This window comes from Perca fluviatilis, chromosome 9 (genome assembly GCF_010015445.1).
Source record: "Perca fluviatilis chromosome 9, GENO_Pfluv_1.0, whole genome shotgun sequence".
Taxonomy (NCBI): Eukaryota; Metazoa; Chordata; class Actinopteri; order Perciformes; family Percidae; genus Perca; species Perca fluviatilis.
In genome coordinates, this window is record NC_053120.1 from 38,276,153 (window position 1) to 38,292,951 (window position 16,799).

Consider the following 16,799-nt stretch of genomic DNA (forward strand, 5'->3'; position numbering starts at 1 on the left):
AGTCACAGACTGACATCTAGTGTCAACAGTAAAATAACTACAAATATCCAACACAGCACTGAATGGGTCGGCAGCAGCAAATTTATTATGTACATATGGCATAAAGAAATAATAAAAATAACACAAACAATTGGGTATTTTAGTGCGGAGTTGTTGGATCTCAAATGGGACAGGCGCACACACACACACTGTCCAATGTACAAATCCCTTTCATTGAAATACACCGACACACACAAAAAAAAACAATACAGGGCCTAAATCGAGTAGCTTGTGTCATCCATCATCAGCCAATGTGAGGCAGTAGTGAATCACTATTAGAAAGTGCATAGCAGCTAGCTAGACTAATGAGACTGAGCAATGCTGGAGAAGTACTCCAACATGTCCTGGATGGTAAAGTCCATGGTGATTCCAGATCCAGGGTAGCATCTGCCGATCAAATCTTCAAAGTGCTTGTACTGACGGATGAACTCGTCTTGCATGGAGTGCCACACCACCTGGTGGAGTAAATCAGCAAGGGCAACAGTTCACAATTCAGAATCAGAAAAGGATTCATTGCCAAGTGAGTTACACTTACAAGAAATTTGCCTGGGTTGTTGGTGCATACATACATATTAAACATTAATAAGAAATAAACAAAACAAATACGGAGACAAATATATACAGTAGAACCGTTTAATGTTAAGAAATAAAGAGGCTGTATTCAGAGAGAAGATGAGGAACGTGACCCTACTGACCAGCTGAGCACCATTCAACGTTTCATTGCTCACCTGTAGCAGACTTTCTTCTTCACACAGATGTTTGTCCACCTTCTTGTAAAGGTTGTCAAGTCCCTTTTTCACCTCTTTGCCAGGATACTCTTTGATAACTTTGCGCAGCTCTTGTTTGTTGAAGGCCAGCTGGTAGCTCACCTCCTCCTCACGAACACCCTGAGCTACACGGGCCTCAACTCCTTCAAAGAAATGCTGCGGGGAGGGAAAGAACACTTTACCTAAGATGCACTGAATTACAATAAGTCGGTCAATGCTCACGTGCTGCCTCTCTCTACTCGTGCCCAGGAACTTTCTAACTCAAAGATATACTAACTTACATTGAGTTTTTCTAGAGGCTGGCCCAGAGAGTTGATTACATAGGACTGCAGGTGGTCTGTGTATTTGTGTTTGGCCTCTCGCCTCTCTGCTTCCAGGCAGGAGATCTTTAGACGCGACAGCGTGGAAAAGATGTGGTGGAAATTCTCCATCATCACAACGTCCCGTGGCGTCTTCTGGCTTTCGTTGGCTACCTTCTCCACTGAAAAGACAAACGGTATTCAGAAGTTTGTTTCCGGGCATCACGTAAAATACCACATCACCTGTAGCCAATAGGTAAGCTGACCAAGTGGTCTCACCATTCACGAAGACAGCTCGGATAAGTTTGACGTAAGCTTTATCCAGGTCCCCTCGGCGCTCTGCGTTACGGAAGATGGTTTCAGCCAGCTCGGCAAACTCCTCAAACGCAGTGACAAAAAGCAGGATACCAACTTTGCTTTTCTTAGAAATCTTCACTTCCTCCATCTGTCTGATCTGACCAGACTGTGAGGAAAAAGACAGATCGTATTCAATTCTGAGCATAATATCTACTGTATAAGACCTTAACCATACTTTGTCTGTTTTCAAAAGACTAGATTTTTTTCCATAATTTGGCCTCTACTCACAATGCATTTGTCAAAGTTCCTCTTGACAGTGACAAGCACATTGCCCAAAGTAGTGCTGAGGTAAGAGGCCGGGTCAACGTTCTCCGCTGTCCACACATGGTGACTCATCTTCACCAGCATGTAGAGAGAGTTGAAGCTGTCAATCTTGTCGCCCAGAGCAATGAGACTGTTGAGCTCCGTCTCGATGCTCTGGAAGATCTTATTCATCATCAGGCGCACAATGTCTTTCCTTCAATCCGGAAAAAAAAAGAGGAAATGAACAAGACAGAAAGGGAGGTGGAAGAGAAGACAAGTGAAACAAGGACAAGGGAGCGATTCATAGAAAACATAAACACTAATCTTTTTCGGCAGTGAAGATGGGTTACATTTTCAGCAGAACTGGTAGCCCACGACATGAAACTACTCACTCAGATGACATGGAGTGCCTGTGTTCAGCCTGGGGAGGCATTCTTGACGGCATGCTTCCATCTGCTTCCTCTGTTTCGGGCTGACGAGAAAAGAAACATAAAACGTGACAAATCCAACCAAACATCTGCATGTCTGAATGATGCTGCACCCTGTTATTGCTTTATTATATCACGCTTTCAGGCAGGAAAAAAACAACTTCAGATGCCACCACACACAAGTACAGCCACTAATGTAAAGTGAAGGATTAGACAATTTCATATGACTGCACATCAGTAGGTGGCATAGCGTACGATCCCCCTTTTCGCAGCTATTTCCAAGATCGGTTTACAGACTTACCTGAGCAAGAGGGGGGGTAACGGTCGGATGCTGCTGCAGCTTGAAGAACTTGCTGATGAAATCTTGTTCTGCGAGACACAGAGGCTCCAGCTCACTGAGGACCTGCTCAAATATCTGCGAAAACAAACACCCTCCCAATTAATCTCTCAATACAGAGCAACGTGCATGCACAGTTTTATTTCTATTTCACATTTGAAGGAATACGCCACCGTTTGTTGAAATAGGGCATATCACGTTCTACCCTGGCTATAGATAGGTGGGCCAACGCATTTTTTGTCTCAGTGCAAGTAATTAGGTTGTTTTTTTGTCTTTTGTTGGCTCACAACATGCTAACCGGCAACATAGTGTTCCATTCACTACGCTAAGCTAACTAGCGGCGGCGCTGCCGGTGTTGCACCGGACTAAAACGATGCATGCACAAAAAATGCGTTGGCCCACCTATCTACAGCTAGAGGAGACCGTGATAAGCCCTATTTCAACAAACGGTGGCGTATCCCTTTAATAGTCTGATAAAAACATCTGTGTCAGTGTCACCTTGTCAAACTTGGTCCTGTCAGCCACGTCCAGGTCGGAGGCGGACATGTTGCCCATGTCCAGCAGTGAAGAAGACTGGGAACGCCGGCTGTTGGAGCCCTGCACGGTCAGCTTGTTCAGACTTGAGGTAGAGCCTGTCAGCTTCCCAGAGCTACCATGAAGGCCTAACGCAGCACAACAAATCCAGCGATTCAATGTCACGTGTTCAGTGAGAGCGAGTCAAACTTTTGAAAGTCAATCACGACACTATTCAATAAATTGCATAGTCAAAATCATTAAAAAAATAACATGGATATCAATGGTATAGCTTTTTTTTTTAGGCATTTCTCATAGAATCAGAATATGTGATGGTGCATTCAGCTGCATTGTGAAGACTTAGTGCAAACAGGGCTTAAAAGTGTTATGTATCGGGGTAGCCAAGGGTTTTGAGCAAATGATTCCTTTTAGTGCCGCTATGTAAGAAGCAGATCAACATGGCATCATGACTTTGCGTAAACATACACGCCACTTTCCTAAAGCCAAATGGCGTGTTATCTGTATGCATTTTGAGCTATCCACGTGTATGTCTACGCTGTATACAGCGGATGTAAACACGTGGCGTGTTATCGCGAGAACAACGTCACACGCGTGTAAAAAAAAAAAAAAAAAAAGTTTGGGTTTAGGAAAAGAACGTTGGGATAGGCTTTAGTAACACAAAAAACACGACGGTGGCCAACGTCACACGCTTAGGAAAACAAACGGGTGGGTTTAGGAAAGAAACATTGGGGAAGGCTTCATCAAAAAAAAAAAAAAAAACACTGTGATAAACGCCACTCACGGGACGCGATCCCGGCTCTCCTGGGTGAAAGTCCTGTCCAACCAACTGCCCTCCGCGGACTGCCGTCCTTTCATACTACTCGCACAGCGATAATTCACACGTAATATAAGTCAATGGAGGCCAAATGGCGTTGATAAACGATTATTCATCTTGATAACACGCCAAAATGCCATACGAATTGGCGTGTCATACATACGCCACTTCGTGAGATCAGTCTGAGCAGACTGAGTAACAGAGTGGAATAGCTCTATCCAAATGTCATACTTACTTTCGGTTTCCTGTTTGAGTGCACTCTCTTTCCGCGGAAGCGTGGCTGCAGCCAGTTAGAAAGGCAGGCATCAAAGACAGAGACAAGTTAGGGCTTACAACATGCAGCATGGGACGGGGTGAGGCCAGATGTTAGATGTACAAAAGTAACATATATGCTGACGTGCAGTGCAGTGCAGCGGCTCAGGTGTGCTTGTAGCTCAGACAAACCTTTGGAAAACATGTTTTCAGCAGGAAAAGCTGATACAGAATGCAGATAACAGTTCTATAATTCTGCCAAAAACAAAGCTCAACCAAAAGACCTCTTCAGATTTTAAATATTCAAAAGAGAGTTGAGAATTCAACATGTGAGGTCCTTTTAAAAAGAGACGTCATCTAATCAGGTAAAACAAAAGGCAGGACTTCAGCACTATTTCGAAGCACACATTATTAGTTGGGAAACGTATGCTTTTGTTAACCGACGTGACGCAGAAAAGACTGTTTCCTTATTTAAACATGGATATTACATTCAATTCTGTGTGACAGTACAATACTGGAGGGAGAAAAAGACAAAAACAGACGTTACTTGAAAATCCTAGTAATACACACATATTAAGACAAGCATGATTCATGGCTCCAACAGACATGTGCATTTACAACTCTTACCGAACTTGCCCTTGGCCTCCTTGGTTGTACCCGCCATCTTTATCTTGGCAACCTCAAAGAAGTCTTTGATTTCTCGTTCATACAATCTGCTCATGTAGTCAACGTAGGTCTAAATGAAAACAGGAGATGAGATTGGTGTAGATGTTGAGATGACAGTAAATATGAAGCTACAATCATTAGACACTTAGCTTAGGGCAAGTTCTTTAGCCCAGTTTCTATCTCAAATGGGGGTACTAGGAATAAGTTGGAGTACTGCGGGGAGTTTGTGAATTTTTTAAATGCATAATTCCTAAAATAATTATGCTATAATAATAAATGAATTCAGTGGATTCTAATCATTTGAAATGTAGGCTAGCATTTAAGTATTTTTTCAGTTACAAGGTTGTTAAAAGGTGCCGTGCTGTATTGTACCTTTTATACAGGTTTTATTTTTTTTCCAACAAAAATGTTTTGCGCTGTTTAGGGTGTACTTGGCTGAATTTTTTCAAAAGGAGGTACATTACTGAAAAAAGGTTTGAGAACCACTGCTCTTTATAATCATTAAGATCTCCCTGGAATCAAACCCCATTATTGATACTGTTTATGATGGGCATTGTTTTCTGCAGTAGCCATTCAATGTCACCTTTCTATATACAGAAGTTGTTTTCATTGTTAGTGCTGCTGTTGCCACGGTAACCACGGGTGTCGCCAAAACAACCCAAGACGGAAATCTTAGGGATTACAACTTAAAGTGCTCATATTATGCTGTTTGGCTTTTTCCCCTTTCATTTATTGTGTCATATATCTTTTTTTGTGCACGTTTATATATATATATATATATATATATATATATATATATATATATATATATATATATATATATATATATATATATATATATATATATATATATATATATATATATAGGTTTACAAAGTGAAAAAGCCCAAAGTCCCCCCATCTCCCCTAAGGGACTTACCATCTGCTTCTGACTGGCTAGTAGTCCTTACCTAGGTACTGCGCATGTGCGACTCCCAACAAAGATGGAACAAAAGTGTGATGCCTCACTCTGTAGCTAAAACAGAGAGCTCAACACACAGGGTGAAAAGAGGAGCTGCAGCAATGTGCAGTACAACAAAAATATGGTGTTTTCTGAAAATTTAACCATGTAAACCTATTCTGGTACAACCTCTAAATACAATTATGAACCTGAAAATGAGCATAATATGAGCACTTTAACAGTGGCATCAATCTTGTCATCTAACTCTTGGTAAGAAAGCGCATAGGTGTATTTCGGCTATTCCTTTAGAGGTGTTCTCCAATAACAGCACTGACCCTTGACAGGCCCTCGTACTTCTCCCTGTGGGTGTTCTTCAGCCACTCCATGAGCTTGGCGTAGCGCAGCAGGTCCCTGTGGAGGGGGCTGTGTTTGGGCAGGCTCATCTCGGCTGTGTGCTGCACCAGGGTGGAGCTCTGGTCGTGGCCCTGGATGACGGAGCAAGGGGAGACAATTACTAATGCATTAAATTAAGAGTTAGCATAGACACCTAATATTAAGTCCCATTCCATATTTCTGTATACACTCAAACACACTCTCTCAACACATGAGGAATATTCATCTTCCTATCGCAAACATCTGGATAGGATAGGTTACCTCAAATTACCATAAAAACCAGAAGTTTCCAAGGTAAACACATTGTTCAACTCAAAATTCCACCAGATCTTCAGCTCATATTATTGACAAACTTAGTGAAAAGCACAGCTCTTACTGGCATACTGATGTTCTCCTCACATCGCCTCATTGTTATGTTCAGTATCTACTGCTTGTGCTACGAAACATGCACACGCAGAGCAGACAGGCACAGGATTTTAATGATATGAGACCTTTTGCAACAAAGCCAAGCTGAGTGCAGACAGTCGATGGACAAGAAAGATGAGCGATGCTTCTCCAGCTTTGGGTTCAAATGAAAGATGTTAAGTGATTAGAAATATATCCCATGCAATAAATAATAGGCTCTGTTAGGATATGGAAGGTCTGAGGTCTCTGAGGTAATGACAAGTAAGTTGGAGTGAGGTGTGAGCGGGTCAAACATTAGCAAAAGAGGGGGCAAGTGGGTGGTTGCTGTGAGGGTACTCACTGGAAGCGACAGACAGGAGGACCTATAGAACTGAGGGATGGTCATTTTGAAGTGACTGAAGTGGTTGAACTGACACAGAGACAGAGAGCAGAGTGGGATGATTCAAAGTGAGCAACAGGGAGAGTCAGGAATAGGAGGGACACAACTAGAAGGAAACGACACAAGGAAGCCCAGGAAGAGAGTCCCAGATAAACAGGAAGTCCATGAGGGGGGGAGAAGGAGAGAGAGAGACAGAGAGACACAGCCTGGAAAAGGAACAGGAGAGACTGCCTGGCGCTGCAGACTCACAATGGCAAGGCGTGAGCACAACAAAAGGTCTTCCTCTTAAATCTGTTAAAAAACCCTACTTTGTTGGCCAGAAAATAGAAAAAAAATGTCTTTGCCTGAAGATGTATGTAAAAGTAAAACATTTTGTAGCCTCTGAGTCTTTACGAGCTAACACAAACGTAGACATTTAAAACAAAAACAAAACGGTGTACAACTGCCCAGTTCAAACCAAGCACTATCAACAAAATGTGCTTAAAGTATCAAAAGTAAAAAATACTCATTCTGCAGTAAAATGTCCCTTGTAACGGATAAAGTAAAAAGAAATCGCTATTTCTATACCACTAACAAGGCTCAAAATAGCACCACACTTCAACGGTAGCATAATGAGGGTGGGAAAAACAGTCACGAACCACGAACGCCGTGCAACCAGTAACATGGCTCAAGCACGGCGTTCGTCGTTCGACTGATCGTGACCCAAGATGGCGCCCGCCTGTATACGTGAACAGTACTGTCTTTCTAAACTATCTTTTTAATAAACTGTCTGTACACTTACAAAGTTCTCAATGCTTGGGTTTACATGTAGGGACCCTCATGATGCTACCGTGGAAGTCTGGTGCTATTTTGAGCCTTGTTAGTGGTATAGAAATAGCGATTTCTTTATACTTTACTGTGCCCCAACGACTAGCTTCATAAGCTAATTAGCGGTTTGCGCTAAAACTGGTCACATTCGATTAGCATGAAAGCATATCCCAGAGAACAGTCAACTCGGTACAATGGTTAATGTGTTATTAACCCCTAGGTTCATTTTGCGCCGGATTTCTCCTTTAAAAGGATATTCCAATGTAACCTATCACCTGAAACTGCAAATTAGAAAGTTATTGTAGAAAGAGTTATATACTGGGAAGCATAGGGTGCCTGTTACCTGGTGAACAAACACATTGTTGAGGTGATTGGTGAGGCGGCGAGCGAAGGTGTCTCTCAGCTCAGCGAACAGGAGCTGTTGCTGGGTCACAGCCATCAGCTTGTCGTGGCCTATGGAAAGTAAAAAAACATCACTTTTATTTGATGAAAGGCATTTCCAGGCTAGGAAAATGTATGATATTGTATAAATCTGCTTGTAGGCACACCTTAGATCATTTGAAACTTATTTATTTTTTCAAAAATGTGTCTATTAGGTTTTCCAAATGTGCAACTTCTGAGAGTTGCTCGACCGACCGACTGATTCAGTTGATCAAACAAGTACATGTGTAAACTAACCTGGTCGGAGGGCCACGTTCATGCACTGCAGAAGAGCTTCGGAGGCATTGATGCAGGCCTCAATGCCTTTAGGGGAGGTCAGGTCTCCCTCCTGCAAGGCTCTGACGTGTCCCTTTGACAGGTCCATGTAGTTCTGCGTGAGGAGAGACCAGCGCAGTTAAAACTTAGTCTAGAAACCTAGTCAGCATTGTTTTAATGTTTTTTTTGTTTCACTGTAAAGTACTTTGTGACCCCTCTTGTCTGTGAAAGGTGCTATATAAATAAAGTTTACTTACTTACTTAAGGATCACATCCAGCAAATAGGATTGTTGGAATATTTTGCGCATTTACATCAGAATTATTTGAAATTTACATTAGTTTGCTGTAGTTTGTTCTTTAACTCTGGCATACTTTATCCACAAACTGTCTAAAAATCGTGTGACACTTGAGTGTGTGCCACCTCATTTAGTAATAATAGGCATTCAAATGTGTTTCCTAACCACTAAGAACTGGATCTCATCCAGCAGTTTGACGTTGTTGGTGTTGCTGATCTGGATGAGGCGGTTGCTCTGGGAGATCTGGTCCATTTGCTCCTTGACGCTCTGGAGCATCTCCTCGTAGCTGCTCAGCTTTCCCTCGATGGTGTCCACCTCGCCCAGCGCCTCGTCCAGCAGCTGCATCAGGATGTTGACCTGCTTCTCGGACGCCATGATGGACTGGATGTTGGCCTTGAAGTAAGAAACAATGAAAAGGTATTGTTAATGTTCCTGTCAGGGCTGGGACCATACGCCTTAGTCCCGATTCAATTCTTTCGCGATACATGGGTGCCGATTCGATTTGTATTGCGATTTTCATTTATTGTGATTCTAGAAGTATTGTGATTCAATAGTATTGAGTTTTGCGATTTTCTTTTCCTTCTTTAAAAAACAAACAAAAGTTGAGTAATGCACTTCTAGAGACAATACAGTATATCATAAGACATTCCTAAAAACAAATTGTTTTCTAAAAAGAATGCACGTCACGTCAGTCAGTCAGTCTGACATTTATTTCATCTGTAAAGGAGTACATAACATGGATTTTCTGCATTTTCAGCTTTCGCTCTGTTTTGCTGATAACATAGTAGTTTGCTGTAGTTGTAGGGCTGGACGAGTAATGTTATATTAACAGCTAATTTTAGGTTATCGTGCAGCCCTATGTACTCGGCGTTGGCGGTACCATATTAATAATAAATATTTAGGTGAATCATTGGTAAAAAAAAATTAAAAAAATACAGATTCTAGGGGAAAAGAATACATTTTAAAAAACGGTCGCAAAACGAAATCACGATACATTTGTGAAATTGATTTGTCTTCCCACCCGTAGTTTCTATGTTTTTTAAAACTTAAAACTGCTATAAAATGATATCATTACTCAGAACAATACTTTTTATACCTTACGTTCCTTTTATTTTTAATTTAGCCTTCGCGTTACTCACCCCATCTAGAACCTGCAGCTCCCTGGAGAGCTGCTCGGCGAAAGCCTCGGCGTTGGAGATGGCGTACTCACACATCTCCATCATGCCCTCAATGTCCTGCTCTTCGCGGGTGCTCAGCTCCTGGTAGTCGTCCAGAGCGTCTTCATCGCCCCCGGCAACGCTCTGACTCTCACCACTCGGCACAGACTCTAATTCCACAAACAGAGATGGAAAAATGTAGGTTGAAGGCGTGAGCACAACAGCAAAGTTCGAGACACATTCTGATATCTTCCAACACATCAAGTTTTAAACACCCCCTGTAAGAATAACTACGGACAAAAATACCTTCGGTGATGGGGAATGGGATAAAACATGTTTTAAAGTGCTCATATTATGCTCATTTTCAGGTTCATAATTGTATTTAGTGGTAGTACCAGAATAGGTTTACATGGTTTAATTTTCAAAAAACACCATATTTTTGTTGTACAGCACATTTCTGCAGCTCCTCTTTTCACCCTGTGTGTTGAGCTCTCTGTTTTAGCTACAGAGTGAGACTTCTGTTCCATCTTTTTTGGGAGTCGTACATGCTCAGTATCTAGGTCAGGACTACTAGCCAGTCAGAAGCAGAGTATGAGGGCGTGCCATGCTAGCAGCTAGGCGAGCATTATAACGTGTCTTGTCTCTGAAGTAAAGGCTGGACTACAACAGAGCTGTTTGGAGCAGTTGGTGAACAGTGTTTTCTGTTGGAGATGGTAAGTCCCTTTGGGGGGGGACTTTGGGCTTTTTCACTTTGTAAACCTGTAACGTGCACAAAAAAGATATATAACACAGGGAAAGGGAAAAAGCCAAAAAGCATAATATGAGCACTTTAAATAAATTTTACTTATTGACCACCAGTGATGGAAGAAGTTTACCTGCAATCTGAAATGGCTACTTACTGTACCATGAGCTTAATTTACTTCTCTATTTGTTCTAGCGGATTAAAAAAAAAGAAAAGAAAAAAAAGGCCTCTGTGAATCAAATTAAAGTACAACAGCTAAACAAACAACTGCACTTTACTCGGCTCTGGAACAATTAGAAACAATATGTGCTACAAGTTTCGGTCACATTAGATACGGAGTAAATTAATGAACACATGTCAGTGAAGAGTTATTATGAAACCCACGCAACTTCTAGGAGGGACCCGCCCTTCAATAGCATTCACACGCTACTATTGGCCAGGCGTCCATGCTTACGCAATGTAACGGAACCCGATTTGTTCAGGTCCTATCCCCTGACCAATCGGCTATCCTAACCTTAACCACTCGAGGTCAATGCCTAAAGGCTCCTGCATGCTGCCTGGGTGGCGTGAGCGTGGCGTTTCTGTTGCGTGGTGTTCTCTATGTCTGTGCACACCAGAAACGTGTCTGACGCGGCGCTGCTGCTGCTGCTAGCCTTGTCTGTACACATGTGTTTCCCATAAACATAAATACAGTGCCTTGCGAAAGTATTCGGCCCCCTTGAACGTTTCGACCTTTTGCCACATTTCAGGCCTCAAACATAAAGATATAAAACTGTAATTTTTTGTGAAGAATCAACAACAAGTGGGTCCCAATTATGAAGTGGAACGAAATTCATTGGCTATTTCAAACTTTTTTAACAAATAAAAAACTGAAAAAGTGGGCGTGCAAAATTATTCAGCCCCTTTACTTTCAGTGCAGCAAACTCTCTCCAGAAGTTCAGTGAGGATCTCTGAATGATCCAATGTTGACCTAAATGACTAATGATGATAAATAGAATCCAGCTGTGTGTAATCAAGTCTCCGTATAAATGCACCTGCTCTGTGATAGTCTCAGAGGTCCGTGTAAAGCGCAGAGAGCATCATGAAGAACAAGGAACACACCAGGCAGGTCCGAGATACTGTTGTGGAGAAGTTTAAAGCCGGATTTGGATACAAAAAGATTTCCCAAGCTTTAAACATCCCAAGGAGCACTGTGCAAGCGATAATATTGAAATGGAAGGAGTATCAGACCACTGCAAATCGAAGACCCGCCCGGTCCCTCTAAACTTTCAGCTCATACAATGAGAAGACTGATCAGAGATGCAGCCAAGAGGCCCATGATCACTCTGGATGAACTGCAGAGATCTACAGCTGAGGTGGGAGACTCTGTCCATAGGACAACAATCAGTCGTATACTGCACAAATCTGGCCTTTATGGAAGAGTGGCAAGAAGAAAGCCATTTCTTAAAGATATCCATAAAAAGTGTCGTTTAAAGTTTGCCAAAAGCCACCTGGGAGACACACCAAACATGTGGAAGAAGGTGCTGTGGTCAGATGAAACCAAAATCGAACTTTTGGCAACAATGCAAAACGTTATGTTTGGCGTAAAAGCAACACAGCTCATCACCCTGAACGCACCATCCCCACTGTCAAACATGGTGGTGGCAGCATCATGGTTTGGGCCTGCTTTTCTTCAGCAGGGACAGGGAAGATGGTTAAAATTGATGGGAAGATGGATGGAGCCAAATACAGGACCATTCTGGAAGAAAACCTGATGGAGTCTGCAAAAGACCTGAGACTGGGACGGAGATTTGTCTTCCAACAAGACAATGATCCAAAACATAAAGCAAAATCTACAATGGAATGGTTCACAAATAAACATATCCAGGTGTTAGAATGGCCAAGTCAAAGTCCAGACCTGAATCCAATCGAGAATCTGTGGAAAGAACTGAAAACTGCTGTTCACAAACGCTCTCCATCCAACCTCACTGAGCTCGAGCTGTTTTGCAAGGAGGAATGGGCAAAAATTTCAGTCTCTCGATGTGCAAAACTGATAGAGACATACCCCAAGCGACTTACAGCTGTAATCGCAGCAAAAGGTGGCGCTACAAAGTATTAACTTAAGGGGGCTGAATAATTTTGCACGCCAATATTTCCATTTTTTATTTGTTTAAAAGGTTTGAAATATCCAATAAATTTCGTTCCACTTCATGATTGTGTCCCACTTGTTGTTGATTCTTCACAAAAAATTACAGTTTTATATCTTTATGTTTGAGGCCTGAAATGTGGCAAAAGGTCGAAACGTTCAAGGGGGCCGAATACTTTCGCAAGGCACTGTATATACTGAATTGATTACAGCAAAGACCACATCGGCAGTATTGACGGCAAAATTGGCTCCAGAATATTTGGTTCTGTATTGACAGGTGCAATATTTGAAAATCGATAATTATTTATTATTTTTATTTATCTGCATTTATGTCAAAACCTAGAGACTTTCAAACATTAAACTATCATTTATTAAATGTATTCGCGTAAAAATGACATATAAACATCTTTTGTATTCTATTTTGCCTGGAAACGCTTCCAACACGCGTCTCGCGTGAAAAATAGGCGTCGGCCCTATTTCTAGCAGGCACACGTTTTTCGGGACGTTTCTGAGACGTGCGTGTCACGCAGGCAGTGTGCACGCTCTAACCTGTTAACATGGAAGCCGAAATAAAAACAGACACGCCACGCAGCTGACCCGCTCACGCCACACAGGCAGTGTGCAGGAGCCCTAACCCCAACCAATCGGGCTGCTCCAAAGGGCGGGACTTGCCTAGAAGTTACGTGGGATCCATAATAACGCGTCAGTGAATAATCCCATGAATTAAGGTGGAATGGACAAGTAAAAACAGCTAAAAGTGAGGTAAAAACATGACCTAAATGTGTGTTAGGATTATTGAAAAATGAATCATGCCCATCTGTACTTAGCGTCCGGTAATTCACACAGGAGGAGCTTTAAGGACGGGAGAGTCTCTAATGAGAATGGTGGTTCGAGGTCATGAGATAGATAACAATGGAGAGGAGTGAGGAGGGGGAAGTTAAGTCCTACCAACCTTCCGCTTTAGGAAGTTCTGGCCAGAGAAAGTTTAAGAGAGAAGAGTGAGAATAAAGAACAATTTAACACAGAAAACCATACCACAAACCAAGATACAAAGAAATAAACGTGCTATTAATAAAAGAATTTAACCAAAAACCAGCAGAAATTCTCACTTACTGGGCTAAATTAGATTACCTCAAACATGACCAATACACACTAGGGTCAGCACTATTGGTTTAAGAGTAAGAGACAAGCCTTTTAAAAGCAAATATAAGCAAATCATGAAAAGAGGCATGCTCTCACAGGGGTGGCTACAGTAAGGATAGAGCGTTTCCACACCTTCCAGCAGCTGAGAACTGACATTCACAAACTCCACCTTCTTCCTCAGGTATCGCTGGTTCAGCTTCCAAATGCACGAGATGAAGGAGTTTTTTTCAGCTGTACTGCTGGCCAGCCAGCGGTACACCTTCTCAAAGTGAAGATCAAATTCAGGATTTTCCTAAACCGTAAAAGTAAAAAAAAGAAGAAAAAATAAAGAGAGTGTATGAGCACTAAACAAGAAAGAAAAGGAACATTTATGACAACTGAACAAGGTTATGGGTGAAAAAAGTAAAAGATGCATTATGTCTGACCTTGCTTGCATCTTTGGCATCTACTTCTGTCAGATCTCGGAGCTCCCATGTCTGCTGTCGTTTGTAAAAGTCCCCTTTGTCAGATTTCTTCACCTTAACCACTTTAACCTGGACAGGCCTCTCTGTAGAAACTGGAAGGGAAAAAAAAACATTATTACAGAGACATTTACCTGTTATCCTTAAAAGGTCCCATGTGTAGGAAATTCTCCCATCTAGCGTTGAGATCATATATAACAATCAACTCTGTCACACCGCGCAGTTCAAAGTACGTATTACAGCTACGGTAGCCGCTCGGCGTCTCTTTGGATCCCCTTTTCCTTCATCAGATCTTTCCATCTTTGGAAGGCAGCTCCAATGTTCACTCTTTTTTGATGATGACGCCGGTCTCTTGCTCTTTTCAATATCCTTCATCTTTTTTTCTGGGCGAAAAGGAAGACTCCTGTACCTGAAATTTGGATTTTGAATATGTGTGGTCCTCCGTGTTTCCTTCTTCAAACTTGCCGGGGCCGGGAAGCTATGATACCCATTAGCAGCATTAGCAGCACCTGGGAGTTTATCATGTGACAGCGAAAACGTGAAAGGCGGAGCAGTATGTCCTGTATGTCCCTTACCAACTAATGTATTTCAAGATGGCGCATGAGTATGGAGCGTCTACCCCAGGTCATGCAAATGTAAATGTAAAATTTCAAGACAATAGGAATACTTGGAATTGATGGTGGAGGTAAATATTCATGAAAAAGGACAAGTTTGTGAACAGGCAACACAGATTTTACTAAACATGTTACACACTATTTAAAACTGTTTGTCTCTTACCTGTCGCACACAAGAAGCAGTTCTTCTTTTTCTTCCCGGCCTTGCAGACATTAACAATGCCCAGGAGACGCTCATCGTTGGGTGTGAAGATGTCCCTCTGGAGAGCATGCTTGATGGCTGTCATGGTGGATGCTGTCACACAGAAGGTAGCAGGTACTTTAATAATAATATTATTATTATTATTATTATGAAGATATAGTGGCCGGGTTAGCTCAGTTGGTAGAGCAGGCGCACATATATAGAGGTTTATTCCTCGACAAGTTGGATTGACACGCCATTTAGCCTGAATAGCATTTCCTCCCCCAGCATCAGGTAACCAAATCCATTTACATACGAAATTTGACATATCATTTGGGAATTCGGAGAGAGCCAGTCCTGCTTATGACAAGGGACAAATCCCAGCACACACATGAAGCTAACATTTCCTTAAAGGTCCCATGGCATGAAATTGTCACCTTATGAGGTTTTTTAACATTAATATGAGTTCCCCCAGCCTGCCTATGGTCCCCCAGTGGCTAGAAATGGTGATAGGTGTAAACCGAGCCCTGGGTATCCTGCTCTGCCTTTGAGAAAATGAAAGCTCAGATGGGCCGATCTGGAATCTTCTCCTTATGAGGTCATAAGGAGCAAGGTTACCTCCCCTTTCTCTGCTTTGCCCACCCAGAGAATTTGGCCCATCCATGAGAGAGAGACATCATGGCTTTCAAAAGAGAAAAGTGGCAGTTGGTCAAGGCCACACCCCCACCCTCCACCTTGCCCCCCCTCTCTCCTCCTCAATAGCTACAGACACAGAAATGGCACATCCTAAGGAAAGCTCATTGTGGGACTGGCTCTAGTGGCTGTAATTCTGCACCAAGGCTAAATTTCGGGAAAGAGACTTCAGATACAGTATTAGGGGACCACTAAGGTCTATATAAAAGAGACTTCAGATACAGTATTAGGGGACCACTAAGGTCTATATAAAAGCATCCAAAGAGCACCATGTCATGGGACCTTTAATGATATGCACGTCAATTAAAACCATTGTGCTTTGGTTTGTGAATATTAAGTTGAAACATAATTTCAGAGGTCATCTACGGTGGCCGACAGGGGCGGACGAACTGCAACTTTATGAAACATGCATATAGACAAAACACAAGCAAATAAAGAAAACATCTTCATTGATTTGACAACACATGCGCAGCATTTAGCAAACGCGTTGCATATACACACACATACACACACACAACACAACCAAATACACAAACGCGCTGCAAATACACAAACGATGCAAAAAGAAAAGCACCAGAAAAACCGCTGCAACGGTTTATAAGCGAGCTAACGTTAACTACCGCCGGTGTTGGCTACCGTAACTCTAGACTAACAGTGAGAAAGTGAGGAAGACCCTTTCCTAAATAAAGGCACTGTAAGTTGTCCTCTGCGTCTGTTAGCTTGCTGACTGTTAACGTTAGCTTGAAAGAGCTAGCTACCGTTAGCAGCAATTACGCTAGTTGCTCAGAACACGCAAAGGTTGTGACTACATGAGCGAAATAATCAACTAAACAAGTGGTTATCTGAATTGAAATGTACTCTCTCATCTGTATTTTTGAAAGAGTTAACGTTATATATCGTTAAATAGCCACTACCTTATTGTTGCTGTTTTATCAGCCCACCAGCCCTTTGCAAAGCACCGCCCTATGGCACCGCCCTCTCACTTCCTGGTTCACAGCCGGAGCTGTCATGTGACATGTGACAGGGGCAGT

At 42.3% G+C, this 16,799-nt stretch overlaps 1 protein-coding gene across 5 annotated transcripts; it reads right to left on the minus strand.

Moving 5' to 3' along the window:
* Nucleotides 1-59: 59 nt before the first annotated feature.
* On the minus strand, nt 60-16,799 carry exoc1 (exocyst complex component 1). Of its 5 annotated transcripts, XM_039811862.1 has the most exons (20): nt 16,683-16,799; nt 15,058-15,189; nt 14,245-14,375; nt 13,952-14,111; nt 13,629-13,646; nt 9,792-9,979; nt 8,818-9,045; nt 8,339-8,471; nt 8,004-8,113; nt 6,012-6,161; nt 4,698-4,806; nt 4,054-4,098; nt 2,969-3,132; nt 2,435-2,548; nt 2,098-2,177; nt 1,691-1,919; nt 1,385-1,568; nt 1,088-1,287; nt 768-962; nt 342-494 (listed from the first exon to the last, which is right to left on the minus strand). In XM_039811862.1, exons 2-20 carry the CDS (start codon nt 15,179-15,181, stop codon nt 342-344), a joined length of 2,715 nt encoding a protein of 904 aa, XP_039667796.1. In that variant the 5' UTR covers nt 15,182-15,189; nt 16,683-16,799. The 5 variants fall into 5 exon arrangements, with proteins under 5 accessions (XP_039667797.1, XP_039667796.1, XP_039667798.1 ...); XM_039811863.1 differs by lacking the exon at nt 16,683-16,799 and having other exon boundaries at nt 60-494; nt 15,058-15,181; XM_039811864.1 differs by lacking the exon at nt 13,629-13,646.